Source organism: Hypoxylon trugodes, assembly GCF_022578975.1.
Source record: "Hypoxylon trugodes strain CBS 135444 unplaced genomic scaffold F4822scaffold_7, whole genome shotgun sequence".
Lineage (NCBI taxonomy): Eukaryota > Fungi > Ascomycota > Sordariomycetes > Xylariales > Hypoxylaceae > Hypoxylon > Hypoxylon trugodes.
This window is the reverse complement of record NW_026250022.1, coordinates 916,065-928,423: the sequence shown is the minus strand read 5'-3', so window position 1 is coordinate 928,423 and position 12,359 is coordinate 916,065. Positions and strand designations below refer to the sequence as shown.

General features: G+C 47.3%; 5 protein-coding genes across 5 annotated transcripts; 1 reads left to right on the top strand and 4 right to left on the bottom strand.

Moving 5' to 3' along the window:
• Positions 1-1,488: 1,488 nt before the first annotated feature.
• F4822DRAFT_444744 (uncharacterized protein) lies at positions 1,489-3,576 on the bottom strand (the record flags this gene model as incomplete). Its single annotated transcript, XM_051463286.1, has 3 exons — positions 1,489-2,473; positions 2,524-3,419; positions 3,470-3,576. The coding sequence occupies 3 exons, from the start codon at positions 3,574-3,576 to the stop codon at positions 1,959-1,961; spliced, it is 1,518 nt and encodes a 505-aa protein (XP_051312104.1). The 3' UTR covers positions 1,489-1,958.
• A 505-nt stretch (positions 3,577-4,081) lies between these two features.
• F4822DRAFT_431200 (P-loop containing nucleoside triphosphate hydrolase protein) lies at positions 4,082-5,118 on the bottom strand (the record flags this gene model as incomplete). The annotated part of the gene is made up of 2 exons (XM_051461442.1): positions 4,082-4,935; positions 4,992-5,118. The coding sequence occupies 2 exons, from the start codon at positions 5,116-5,118 to the stop codon at positions 4,082-4,084; spliced, it is 981 nt and encodes a 326-aa protein (XP_051312103.1).
• Positions 5,119-5,490: 372 nt separating this feature from the next.
• On the top strand, positions 5,491-8,511 carry F4822DRAFT_312407 (actin-like ATPase domain-containing protein). The gene is made up of 9 exons (XM_051455351.1): positions 5,491-5,717; positions 5,781-6,351; positions 6,405-6,449; positions 6,500-6,566; positions 6,622-6,853; positions 6,911-7,013; positions 7,070-7,176; positions 7,241-7,463; positions 7,522-8,511. The coding sequence occupies exons 1-9, from the start codon at positions 5,629-5,631 to the stop codon at positions 8,092-8,094; spliced, it is 2,010 nt and encodes a 669-aa protein (XP_051312102.1). The 5' UTR covers positions 5,491-5,628; the 3' UTR covers positions 8,095-8,511.
• A 269-nt stretch (positions 8,512-8,780) lies between these two features.
• F4822DRAFT_431198 (uncharacterized protein) lies at positions 8,781-10,592 on the bottom strand (the record flags this gene model as incomplete). The annotated part of the gene is made up of 2 exons (XM_051461441.1): positions 8,781-9,601; positions 9,659-10,592. 2 exons carry the CDS (start codon positions 10,590-10,592, stop codon positions 8,781-8,783), a joined length of 1,755 nt encoding a protein of 584 aa, XP_051312101.1.
• A 798-nt stretch (positions 10,593-11,390) lies between these two features.
• F4822DRAFT_431197 (uncharacterized protein) lies at positions 11,391-12,128 on the bottom strand (the record flags this gene model as incomplete). The annotated part of the gene is made up of 1 exon (XM_051461440.1): positions 11,391-12,128. The coding sequence occupies one exon, from the start codon at positions 12,126-12,128 to the stop codon at positions 11,391-11,393; it is 738 nt and encodes a 245-aa protein (XP_051312100.1).
• Positions 12,129-12,359: the final 231 nt, after the last annotated feature.

The window sequence follows — 12,359 nt, the reverse complement described above, 5'->3', positions numbered from 1 at the left end:
GATTTCTTCATTAACTTTTCTTAGCGTGGTTATGTTGTACAAGGACATCCCGCCGTAAAATGAAGATGCTCGGTCTGGTCACAAGCCACTTACATCATTCCAAGACGCGCTTCCGTCCAACGGACCAATACAAATAATGGCGCTGTCTCAATCTATGCGAGTTGCTTAGATGGTAGGCTCGCTGCTTTATTCATAACGTTATGAGGGAAAACTTCCATGTGCCGGTAAGAGACATCTATATCTTTATTGCAACACGATATATGCTAATGAGATATAATAGATAAAGAAAAGGATGTTACCAGATCCAATTGATAGCTTATTTCCATACGGATCTCTTTGCTGTGCCGTTCTAGGCTCCTCATACCTAGATTTAGGTTATTCCGTTCATTACTTTTTTTTTCAATTCAATTTTGGAGCGGCACGGCGTAATGGTTAATTAGCGCGCGCCACCGTATGTCGATCGAAATCGACCGGATGGCCAAGAACGAATAGCACCTTACATTAGCTGCCTTAGCTGAAAATCCCGTTCTTTTTGTTCCTGGATTTTTGATTACTGTTCCCAAACGGGGGATTCATTTTACAATTTTTTTTTATGTGTGTTCTGACTAAATGGTTTAAGATCCTGACACCGGCGAGTTTTTGCTGCGACGGCGTGGCTTGGTAGCTTCTGTCAGCTCAGCTTTGCTCCCTGCCGTAGCTTAATGCTACTGGAAACGGTATAGCGTGGGCGACCGTTGGAATTCGACGTGCAGCTAGTGTTGCTGGTGGGATTTCACTTCGTGTGTATGTGTATGTTCCTTCGATGTCTGGGATGCCGTTTTTCGCAAGCAGAAAAAGGGAAAAGGTGTAGGATGGACCACGACTCGTTATCCACGTGGCGGCGGGCTTCTTCGGAAATTGGCAGCGGGCCGCCCCCATCTGGACTCGAGTCGGCTTAGACGGTGAGGATTTTTAGATGTTGCGTGTGGCGTATATTAGCATCGTAAGGTACTTCTTACATGATACATGAGCATAAGATCGGTGTTGACGCGGCCATAAGCAGTTACATGGTTCTCCCGGAACCGAACCGGCTGGACGGGGGGGTTCGGCAGTTGAACAAACGGCGTTTACGGGCTTGCTTGTACCTCCTCATCCGCCGGCTGAGCATTCGTGAAACACGATTGACGCCTCGCTCAGTCCTGTTAGTGGATCGTACGGGTACAGTTCACCTTACAGTTCATACTCAGAACTTGTTTAGGAAGTTGCTGTGGATTTATGGCCTTGTTGATGATATCAACACCTATTCTCATACAGGCTATGTGTTGAAACACGTATCGTGGAGTGCACAGTTCCCACATTTCCACATTTTCATCAATTCAATTGGCATTATATTCATATCACCTATCTTGGTTCTCTGGAACGCGGGGAGGTGAGGTCTGATGATTCGATGCGTTCACTCGCATGGGCTCTTCACTGGCGGTAGCACAAAAAAGCTCCCCGGGTCTTGCTGGGGCTCGTTGACGCTTTCGTAACAGACCCAGTATAACTCCACACAGGTATACGAGCACAATTGGTCGGTCTAGATCACAGCCTCTCTCTACCACGAAAACACACCCCGGAACCCTTATATTCGGGGCCTTTGGTCGGCTCCTCTCGTCTTCCGATCGAATCACATGCCTTTCGGTCGCGAGAGAATATGTCGTTTCGAGTTAACTCTTCTCCCTTGTCTCCGGAGGCCGAGGGCCTTTGGAGTCTAGAACTCTTTCCACGATGATATGTCCGCGTGGTAATCACTCTGTTGGGATCCATTCTTGACGAGTTGGGTCCACCGTCTTTACTTAGGGCCGGAAGCCTGACGCATCGATCACAGCTTCGTTGCCGTGGTTTTCCAATCGACTCCCATAAGCGAGGCGAGCTTCAAGACAGAGGGATAAACCGAAGTCACTGACGGTATCAAAGCTCCCTTAGTAACCTAGATATTATTTACAAAGCACTCCCCTTTTTGAGATGACAGTTTGTTGGTCATATCGGTCACCCTCCGCGTTTCCTCTTTTCAATACTACAGGGGATACCACGAGATGAACTCGAGGGCTATTCGCCCCTGTACTCCTTCCCCCATCTTCACGTTCCATGTGAAGGTCGTTGAATTCGAAGCCATACGTGTCGACTTCAGATACCCTACTAAAGTCATGAGCTTCGATGGGATGATACATGAACACTAAATATTCTGCCCGCGATTGTCTTAGGCAGATATCGATTTCGATGGCGCCCCCGATGATCTCCCCTGTGTGCGGACGTGCATCCATATCGTACCCAGAATTTTGGTACGGCCGCAACATATTTTCCAACTCCAACGTTAGGTCATCCATACGACATCGTGCGTATTCTACTGTTGGAAGAGACGAGTGGCGGAATGTATGAGAAAGCATCACTGCAGACTTCGCTCTCCAAGAATTGTACTCTTCCCGCGACAATGCATTCTCATTAACGTGCTCTGATTTATAGTTAGATTTTCTCGGTCGAGGGACGCCAATTGAGACATACCGACAAACATGTGCGACAATGCTTTCAAATGCTCATGTGAGGATCCTGCCCAAACAAGGCCATCGAGCGAGAAGACATTCTCGACGAGGAATCTCCAAATCACGGCTTCAAACAGCTTTCTTCTGGTCACCGAATTTGTCATAAACTCAGCTGCTTTATCTGTTAGGCCTTCGACTAAATTCGATGGCCATGTGGCTGGTTTTGATATGAAGCGTTGATTTGTATGTGTCTGGATCTTATACTTCAAGGCGTTCCATTCTCTTCGGAGCTGATCATCACTGATATGATATTTCTTGTCGATTTTGAGACTTTGCAGATCCTCGTCGGCTTCTTTCAATTGTTGTTGCAGGTTACCGATTTCCTCCTCTTTCTGGAGTAGTTCCGCCTGTAGTCTTGCGATGGTTTCAGCTTGCGCTTGAGTCTCTTTCCACCCACGCCCGTCGTCAGATTCAGTGGGTTCGGAGTATCCTGGATTCATACGAACTTTAGGAGGAGAAGCAGACAGCGACCTATAGTACCTTCGTGATTTTAGTCGCGTCGTTTCTCTCTCCCTAGTCGTAACATTCTGCATGAAGGATTGTTTCCTGGCATTGCTGCCTTCTTCCGCCCTTCGCCCCGGCGTGTTGGATGCTTTGGCGTTATCTGGTTCATGCTTCACATCCGGGGTTTCTGTTCGTGCTTTCTCCAGCGAAGCCTTCGACATTAGCTGGGCCTTATCCGCTCTCGCTTTTTCTATCGATGCCGTCTTATTATGGGTAGAAGAAGACGTGCTTGGCCGAGATTTCAATCCGCCATCTTCGCCCAAATTTTGTCTCTGCCGGCTAAGCGCTCTCTTCTGATTGAGAGGCCTTGGTTCGCCATTCGACCTAGGTATCATGCTATTGGGGGATTCCCTACTACAAAGAATGAATTTTGATTGACCATCGGGGATGTGAGAGCTACATACCCAAACTTATCGGGTTTGGAGCTGAGCGATGAATGAGAGCCCGTCTTCCTTTCGGATGGCCTCCCCCGCCCGCGAGTCTCACTCTTCTCGTCCGTGTTTATTCCCATCTCTCGCAAGCCTGATTTCAAAAGATTCATGTCCTAGTGACTAGACGATCAGTTTCTAGTATAATAGGCATGTGAGTAATTGCGAACCAATATTTCACGCAGTCAAGTAAGGCGGAAACTATCCCGACTGAACTCTGCGCCTCTCAACTCCAATTAGGCAGCTAATAATTTCGCCCTAAAAATCATCAATAATCAAGCCAAGAGGGCTGATCGGACCTAGGGGTGAGGCCGAACTCGAAGCCGTCTGGGCGGCAAGCGATAACACAGGAAGGAGTGCGAGATTACAATAATGTCAACGGATGAAAAAAAGCCTAACATATCATCATTCGGAAAGTGTAGTTTCAAGGGTTGCACAGCCTTCGCATTCAATTGGTCCCATTCCATGTTGGCGCCGACAAGGTACAGACGCCGCCCGCACTGCCACCCTCAGCTCCGAGGCAGGCTACGATAACAACACATCGAAATGACAAGTACCGGTACATACATGAACACAATCGACCCCGCTTCAAAATGCCACGCCGAGCAGTGGCAGGACAATGTTTGTCGTCACTGACACCGTCATGCCCAAAATCGAAGCGAAGAATTGAATCTTATCCATAATTGGCGACGATTTTTGCTGTTTCTCGACTTTCGCATTGATTTCTGGACCCAAACTGGCTTTCAGCTTTTGTCGACTAGCGTAAATACGCTCTCGCTCTGTTAATTTTCTCCCAAGGCGTTCTTCGAGCTGCTTTAGGTCTCGTGATGACCGTCGTTTTGAGGCTTTGGAAATTTGTTTTTCGAGATCCTCGAGTTCCTTGTCCTTCTCTTCTAGGCTTCGATCTAGCCTAGTGGCAATCTTCCTGCCGACGCCTGTGTCTTCTAAGCGCTTCCCTTGTTGCATGATATCGCGCTGGATTTGTAGCACCACCGGTGGCCTGTCCACTAGCCGCATAACCAAGGCCTCAGCCATGTCTCGGCTACCGTCGAATCTGCGAACTTGGGAACCTTTCGCAGTCATGTCAAGCCAAAATTCCTGTCGTAATTCTTGTTGTCTTCGGGCACCAATTGACTTATCGGATAATTTGTCCCAGAAGGTAGTAAGAAGCACGACGCTTTTGAGAGCGTGATCACCACATAATTCCTTAAACATGGTCATAGTGCTGAGGGTGCTCCCCTGCATGCGCACATCGGTAATGCGGTGGAGGAATGTGATACCCTTGAGTGCCAACCCCGACGCATACTGCGTCGCCAGGAAAGTCGTAATCTCTTCAAAAATATCGGCATCGCTTCTTGTAGTATCGTCGAATCCAGGAGTGTCTACAACGTAGGCCAGCTCTGAACCGATCTTGACGCGCACGATTTGGCATTCTTGAGTAACTAGATGCCGTTCAGTATATTGAAATTGATGGGGGCTTGGCTTTGAAAGAGCTTACCGGACATAAGACCGTCCCCTTCTTCGACTGAACCGCCTCTCAGTAGATTCACAAACCGAGACTTCCCCGAGCCCGTTACTCCCATTACCAGCACCATGCTGGCTTCATTTCCTGTTACTCGAACCATGGTTTCCTGCATGAGTGAATTGAGTATTCAAGAGAAGAACGCGAAACTTGAGATAATAATGGGATACTTCTCGTCAATTGAACCATCTCTGATTAAATCTACAAGTATCAGTGTCAAGCCCGGGCTTTCGGAGTTGCGCCGCCACGTTGGGGGAAGTATAGGTACAATTGTTGCACTTTCAAGCACCCTAGCTCGACTATGCGGCCCGCACGGAGAAGTCGCAGCAGGATCTAGGCTGCATCGCCCCCTAACCAATAGTCTATTAGTGAGGCGTCAATAGCTACCCAGGTAGAGGCGGGAGGGAATGGATCAGCTGCGCGAATCGCCGAGTGCTACATAGATATCAGTAAAGTGCCGCGGCGGCCTCTACCAATCGAGTTCATCTCAAATCCGTCGGCGCTGGTGACGGAATCTTCGTTAACACCCAACACAACATTCTTTAGAGACGTCGTTTTACCAAAGCTGTTACCCCAAGACCATTTCACGATAACCAGTAACAGATTTAATACAATGGCTGAACCCTCTCCAGGCTCTGGTAATGAAGCGAAGTCGCCGCCTGCCAAGAAATGTATAATATTCGGCATAGATTTCGGAACAACGTGAGTAGAACCCAACCCCATGGAACCGGGAGACCTGGATACTGACCTTTCAACTCGTCTTAGCTACACTGGAGTTGCTTGGGCTTGGACGGGGCAGCCCGAAGACGTATTCACCATTACGAACTGGGAATCGCAGCTTTACGGAAACGAAGAACGCGAAAAGTGCCCAACCGCCATCAACTACAAACCAGAGGGAAGTACATGGGGCTACGCGATACCTCTAACGGAACAACCTTTCCAATGGTTCAAGCTCTTACTCCTAAACGAGAATGACTTGGCCGACCACCTCAGAGACAGCCCACAACTCGCCCGCGCGCGGCAGATGTTGAAGGAATCGGGTAAAGATCCCGTTGAAGTTATTGCGGATTACCTGAGACACCTATGGAGCCACGCGCTCGGAAACGTCCGTCGGTCGATGGGGAAAAGACCCTTGGATAAAACGCCATTTCATGTGGTAATTACTATTCCAGCGATATGGAAGACATACGCGCTTGCTAGGATGCGTCAGGCTGCTAGGCAAGCTGGAATTCTCGCAGATCGCCCTTGTGGTCCCACGATCTTAACATTTATCACTGAGCCTGAAGCAGCTGCTCTAGCTACCTTTTCCGATATGAGGCGTAGGCCAGATATCGAGGTTAGTGGATTGAATTGCACTTGTGGAGAATAGGATGCTAAATACGCGATAAGGTAGGGGATGCTTTTGTCGTCACGGACTGTGGTGGCGGTACCGTCGTAAGTGAGACTTTAATTAATTGATTGAAACTATCTAATAACGGATATAGGATATAATCAGTTACGAAGTTGTCAATGCCAATCCCTTAGAAGTCAAGGAGTGTGTAGAAGGGACAGGTATGTAAGACCTAGATGGTGGAAACGATCCCGAAGTACTAAGACAATTATCAAGGCGCGCTATGCGGCGGAGTATTTCTCGACCAAGACTTCGAGGCGTTATTAAGAATGCGGATCGGTAAAGAAACTTGGGATAAGATTCCCCGACATGAAATCCAGAAGACCATGGACACGGCCTGGGAACATGGAATAAAACAGCAATTCGACGGACGTCCGAGGAATTGGCCCGTCGATCTACCACCCCAATGCGCCAAAGGGGGACGATTTCCTCGTATTGAGTTGAAGAGGTACAAGTTCCCAAATATTAATTCAAACTGGGCTGAATGAGTATTAATCGGTTTTAGTGGCCATATTGAAGAAGTATTCGAAAATGTCATAAGCCAAATTGAAGGTCTTGTCGGCCAACAATTCAAAAAGGTCAACGAAAAGCTGAAGCAGCCACCGAAAGTGAGACAATCAACCCGCATCTGATTAAGATGACAATATGACTAACAGTTATTCAGTACGTCATTTTAGTCGGAGGTTTCGGCCGTTGCAGATTTTTATACGAGAGGCTTTCTATCTTAGTGGGAGATCAAAGCGACGTGCTCCAAGGCTCCGGACCAGCGCCGTATGTAAACCAAGGAGGTGCCGTAAAATGAGTGAGAACTTCTACTAACACATTTATATTATAGATGGACTGCAGTTTGCCGCGGTGCAGTACTTAGCGCCCTAACATCTAGAGGATTACTGTCCCATTCTCTTGTCCAGGTCTCTTCTAGGATATCGCGAGCCAGCTTTGGTACAGAATCTCGACATCACTTCAACGAGTCAATACATCTGCTGGAAGATAGAGAATACTGCAATATAGAAACGGCCTATTTTGCGCGTAGACAGATGAATTGGTTCTTGGTTCGCGTAAGTTCGACGAGTAGATCGGCGGAAGTGTGGATGAAGATACTAACACGGTGTTCAGGGAGATAAAGTACTCGAAAAGGAGCAGACGAAGGTGGAATATTACAATGCGTCATTGGAAAGGAATATGGACTTGAACTCGCATTTTAAAGTAGGCATACCAATTTTCTCCTGCGAGGATTTAATACCACCAGGGCGAAAAGATCCGAAGAGTACTACGATCAAGCAGCTATGCACGATACAAGTTCGCTCTCCAATACCTTCATCACAACTCCCGGTTAAGGATAATCTTTCCGGTGAGAAGTTACGATTCTTCAACTACACAATTGAGATGATCTCTCACGGAGCGTCGGTGGAGTTCTCCGTCAACTTCGAGGGACAACGAATCGCATCGCAATATGTCGACGTTCTCTTCGAAAAAGACCCCGTCGAGCCCGAACGACCGGTTTCAAGCCTATTGCGAAAGTCCAAGTCATTCAACCAATCTATGGAGTCATTGAGGGAACGTACCAAGCCACCGCTTTTCCCCCTCAATAGCCCCTTATACGATCTCTCGGAATTATCCATTGTTTCAGGAGATAGTAGTCCGGCTAGGCCTTATACGAACGGCAGGTCGCCATTATCGCCGCTGTAAAAGTTCCCGCCCGTTGTCTATCAACGTTTATGGTTCTACTCGACCGTTGAAGACTGAACAAAAGGATTTTGCGACTGAAGTAACGACGCCGTATTACCAGTCAACCAGGGCTAGAGAATTCCTATCTCAAACTAAGGCTAGATAGATCCGCAGCCAATCATGTCGCTCCCGGTAGCTCCCTACTCAAACATACGGTGTCACAGGCCAATCCATGTGGCTTCAGGTCCGACCGCATAGAGCTTTAAGGGGAAGCTGCATCCTCACATCAGCCCCCGCCAAGGGCTGTTTCTCTCTAGCAGTGCCTATATAGGTACCTAGGTAGCTATGGATATTACAATGGTTTTCCTTGCTTGTATATTACAGCGGACCCTTGTGTCCGTATGAGTTGAAGTCTTTGTTGACATATCAATAGTGCATCTAGATATGCCAACACACCTCACAATATGGGGTAATTGATTCACAGTCAGTAGGTTTATTACGAGCAAGTTTATGGCGCTAGGTCTAGAAGGATAGAGAAAATGAAATATGAAATATCGTCTAATCACCCCTAATACAACCAAGGCTTCTAGGCATCGACTACATCGTAGCTACCGGTCTAGTTACTGTTTCGTATTTGAGAAATCTAGTATAAGGTAGTAAAAGTCAATCTTTGTTTCAATCTTTGTTTATTGGGGAACGGATGAGATCTAATTTTGTACGTCGCTGGCTATCTGCATCGCCGCTGTGTAACCTTCGGCGTCCTGGTCGGGAAAGGTGGAGAAGACAGTGGCACCATACAGTACCTCTTGTGCAGAAGGGGGCTTCTCTTTGAATCCGAGCCCCATTGCACTAATATGAACTACCCAGAACTCCTTGCAAAAATCGTGGTCATTCTCGAAGATTCCCATAGCCACGCCTTGCAACCACACCATTTCCAGGTACAATTTATCAGTCCAATTCCACTCAACCCATTCTTCAGCGTGGTTATTGAGATACATCCTATACTGACAACCGCTGAGGCTATTGGGTCCGACAATTTTCTCAGTATCGAAACTCAATACCTTTTCAATGATCGCAGCTTCGATTGCCGTATACGCATGGTGGTCTGCCATTCCTACGAAGTGGTAGCCGAAATGTATCGATAATCCCTGTTGTTCTAGGAGTTTTGTCGCATACTCGACGATCTCGTCTAACCATTGAAGATGAACCTTAGCTTTAGCCGTCACGGGGTAGTACGGAGGGATCTTCATATTGTACTTGAGCGCAAACTCTCCTAGGTCATCCGACCTGATAACCCGAAATATTCGTTCCTTCATGTAGTGGTCCCAGAGTGTCACGTATTCTTCCCACCCGAATCGACCGCACGCCAGATCCACAGCGAATTGCTCTCCTGACTTCATGGTTACGCGCAATACGCGGTGAGGTTGTAACATATTGGACTTGATACCGTCGTCTACGGTAAAGCGGACGATAGGACGGTTCGCGTTCTTGACGTATACAAGGAATTCTTCAATGCGATGGCAGAGACCTGAATACTAGTTAGCTAGGTATGAAATGCAATTGCAAGGTGGGGGTAAAGACATACCACTATAGAGCCAAGTGTATATCTGGCTGGAGCTGGACAACACGAGAGGTATATCCGTGAAGTATTGGTCTTCTACTGCCTGCTGAATGTGCCCCACATCAACATTTTCCAGGTAATTTTTAGAATTGATTTCTTTGAGAAAACAATCACCTCTCAATGCTCTTTGGGCTCGGGATTCTTCAGTCAGGCACAATATGCCGTCAATTTCAAAGGTACCCTCCAAAGTCAGATTGCTAAGTCTATATTCCACGACGCCCATAAGTTTTCTTGTGAGATTTACAGCTCGGCCAAGACGCTTACGATCGAAGCAAATCCCTTTGTGGTTATTCCAGTCGAGAGTCTGGCAATCCTTTCCACAATAACCAGTAGCAATCGTCAAGGAGCCGGAATTCTTTCGTGCGCAGCCAGAGCATGTGAACTTGACCTCTGGCTTTTGACAATAGTTACAATGTGAAGGAACGGTTAGCGACTTGGTTAGATGGCTGAAATCACGGCGACGTTGAGTTGGTCCATTATGTTCACCTCCTGCCGCTGTCGCTTGGTGGCGGTGATTGTAGCTGTCCTTTCTACCTTGGAAAATCCACTTGCAATAACGAAAGTATCGTAATTTGGCTGAGTCTTGATCGCCGATGAGCGGTAAGTCCAGGAAAAAATTAGCCATGGTCTCGATGAACTGATAACGCGGAGGACGTATTTTTGGAGCCCAGTTGGATAGCATATGGTAAGCAACGGCCCTGAAAAGTATGCATTCGTCGATATGCTCCCGTCTGCTGGTCATCTCTGTCTTCAGAAACTTAGAAAGCGCATTTTTGTACTTCGAGTATTGACGCCACGGCTTGTCGTTATTATCTTCGGATTCGGGATCTGGTAAATCTTTGAATAGCTGCTCAATCGAGGCTTCGCATGGTGGCAGGTTGGTAAAGCGAGTGTCCATGCCGCCGCATAAAGGAAGAAAAGACATATGGAAAAGGCGCGCAATCGGCGCGAATGAATTCAGGATAAATACTTGACGGCGTCGAGAACACAGACGGCGAGTTGAGGAACGATGGAAAATCAATACGCGCAGGTGTTCCGCGTGAAGATTTGGTCGCCGTGTGGAGGGTTGCCCGGCACCCGGCCCAATCTTCAACGGCAAGTGCCAAACCAGCACCTGCGTTTCCGGGGCAAGTGATATGGCAGGCAGGAGCATTGCACCTGCTAACCCGGTAAATTTATAACAACCAATGATAAATACGGCAAGTGCAAGACGCCCCATTCACGTAGTTGTCGCTCCGACTCTTTGTAGGTGTATACTCCGAGAAACAAAAAATTCCAGAATTACCAATATTTCCTGTCACATCTTGCCTTGCCTACACTCTCTTCCTCTCCTGTTATCTCACCAATTCCTAGCTCACCGGCGTACTCGTCTTCAGCCCTAATATCTCCAAATCTAACTACCCGGTTTTGTAAATATTTCGACCTTTTACTATCGTCCAGTGCTGATCCTCCGAGTGGTAGGCTGTCGCGGCGTGTAGTAGTGCCTCGTAACATGGTTGACACGTTCATGAGTAAATCGGGTATTCAAATGTTAAGATCGAGAACCAGTTTGACCACACAACTGACAAACATTACAGAAGTTGAAAGAACAAGTACTGTCATCCAACCCCTATCGTAGACAAAACGGGTCTCGAGACGCGTGTTAATTCCGACTGTCTCGGTAAATGGGTTTGTACCCGAATCATAATATTCAGTGTCATGAGAAAGGTTTTGTGAATTTCAGATCCCCGTAAGTTAGGTTGAAATTATAAGCTGTCGACCAGTAAGTATTGAGTAGCTGCGAAAACCGCATGGCAAACGTCTCATTTCCGACATCCCTGAGGTCTTTGAACTGGCCTCCGCTGAAGGGTTTGGTCGGGTCGGCTATGTATTCTTGTAAAAGTCCAGGCGTTCCAGATTCCTTGAGCTGATTATCGGCTGTGTCTACCAAATTTGTTAAGAATGAACTCATGCTTGCTCTCCAACCCGAATCAAAGATGGTATAGGCTGTAGACGGGTATGTTTCGCGTTTTTTCGATCTCCTTAGTCGATCAACTTTACAGTCCCAGCCATTGCAATTTAACCCAGCTTCAACGTAGGTCGTAGCTATAGTACAGTTGGCTGCCGTAAATAGATTCCCTGTTGTCCCAAAATTCGAGCTTCGATAGAAAACCTGCATCTTAGGAACCTTTTCTGTGGTGTTTGCCTCACGACGCTTTGCCATGTCATTTTCATTTGTATTGGACACAGCCCATCCCCAATTGGCTAAGATCCCGTTCCCTTTAGAACCATCGGCGAATGGCCAGTCGGTTACGGTACATGACATATAACCGCAGTTTTCGGATACGTTTTTTGCCATGTTCTCCATCCAATAATTGTCGTCATATTGGTCGGGTTGGCCATAGTCGGGACATTGGAGAGTCCAATAAGAGGTCTCGAGATTGAAACTGGTCATACCGGTGCTTGGAAGATTCGATATTGGAATCCCTATAAGAGAGGCATAAGGTTTATTTTCCGAATATCCTGGGTAAGAAATACATCCGCCTTCCCTTACTGGAGTGTACCCCGGTAAACTTTCGATCATTGCACTTTTACGTTTCCCCACGAATCTGACGACGATTCTTTAATCGACAAAGGAGAAATAATGGTTGACAGGAAGGCAGGGCCGATGGTATCAAGAGAGTTT

What these genes read in the sequence shown, in the direction of transcription:
- F4822DRAFT_312407 (XM_051455351.1), top strand. Translation starts at nt 5,629, where the DNA reads ATGGCTGAACCCTCTCCAGGCTCTGGTAATGAAGCGAAGTCGCCGCCT. An exon ending in GGAGTGTGTAGAAGGGACAG is followed by an intron (nt 6,567 to 6,621) that starts GTATGTAAGACC and finishes ACAATTATCAAG; the next exon opens with GCGCGCTATGCGGCGGAGTA. An exon ending in AGCTGAAGCAGCCACCGAAA is followed by an intron (nt 7,014 to 7,069) that starts GTGAGACAATCA and finishes ACAGTTATTCAG; the next exon opens with TACGTCATTTTAGTCGGAGG.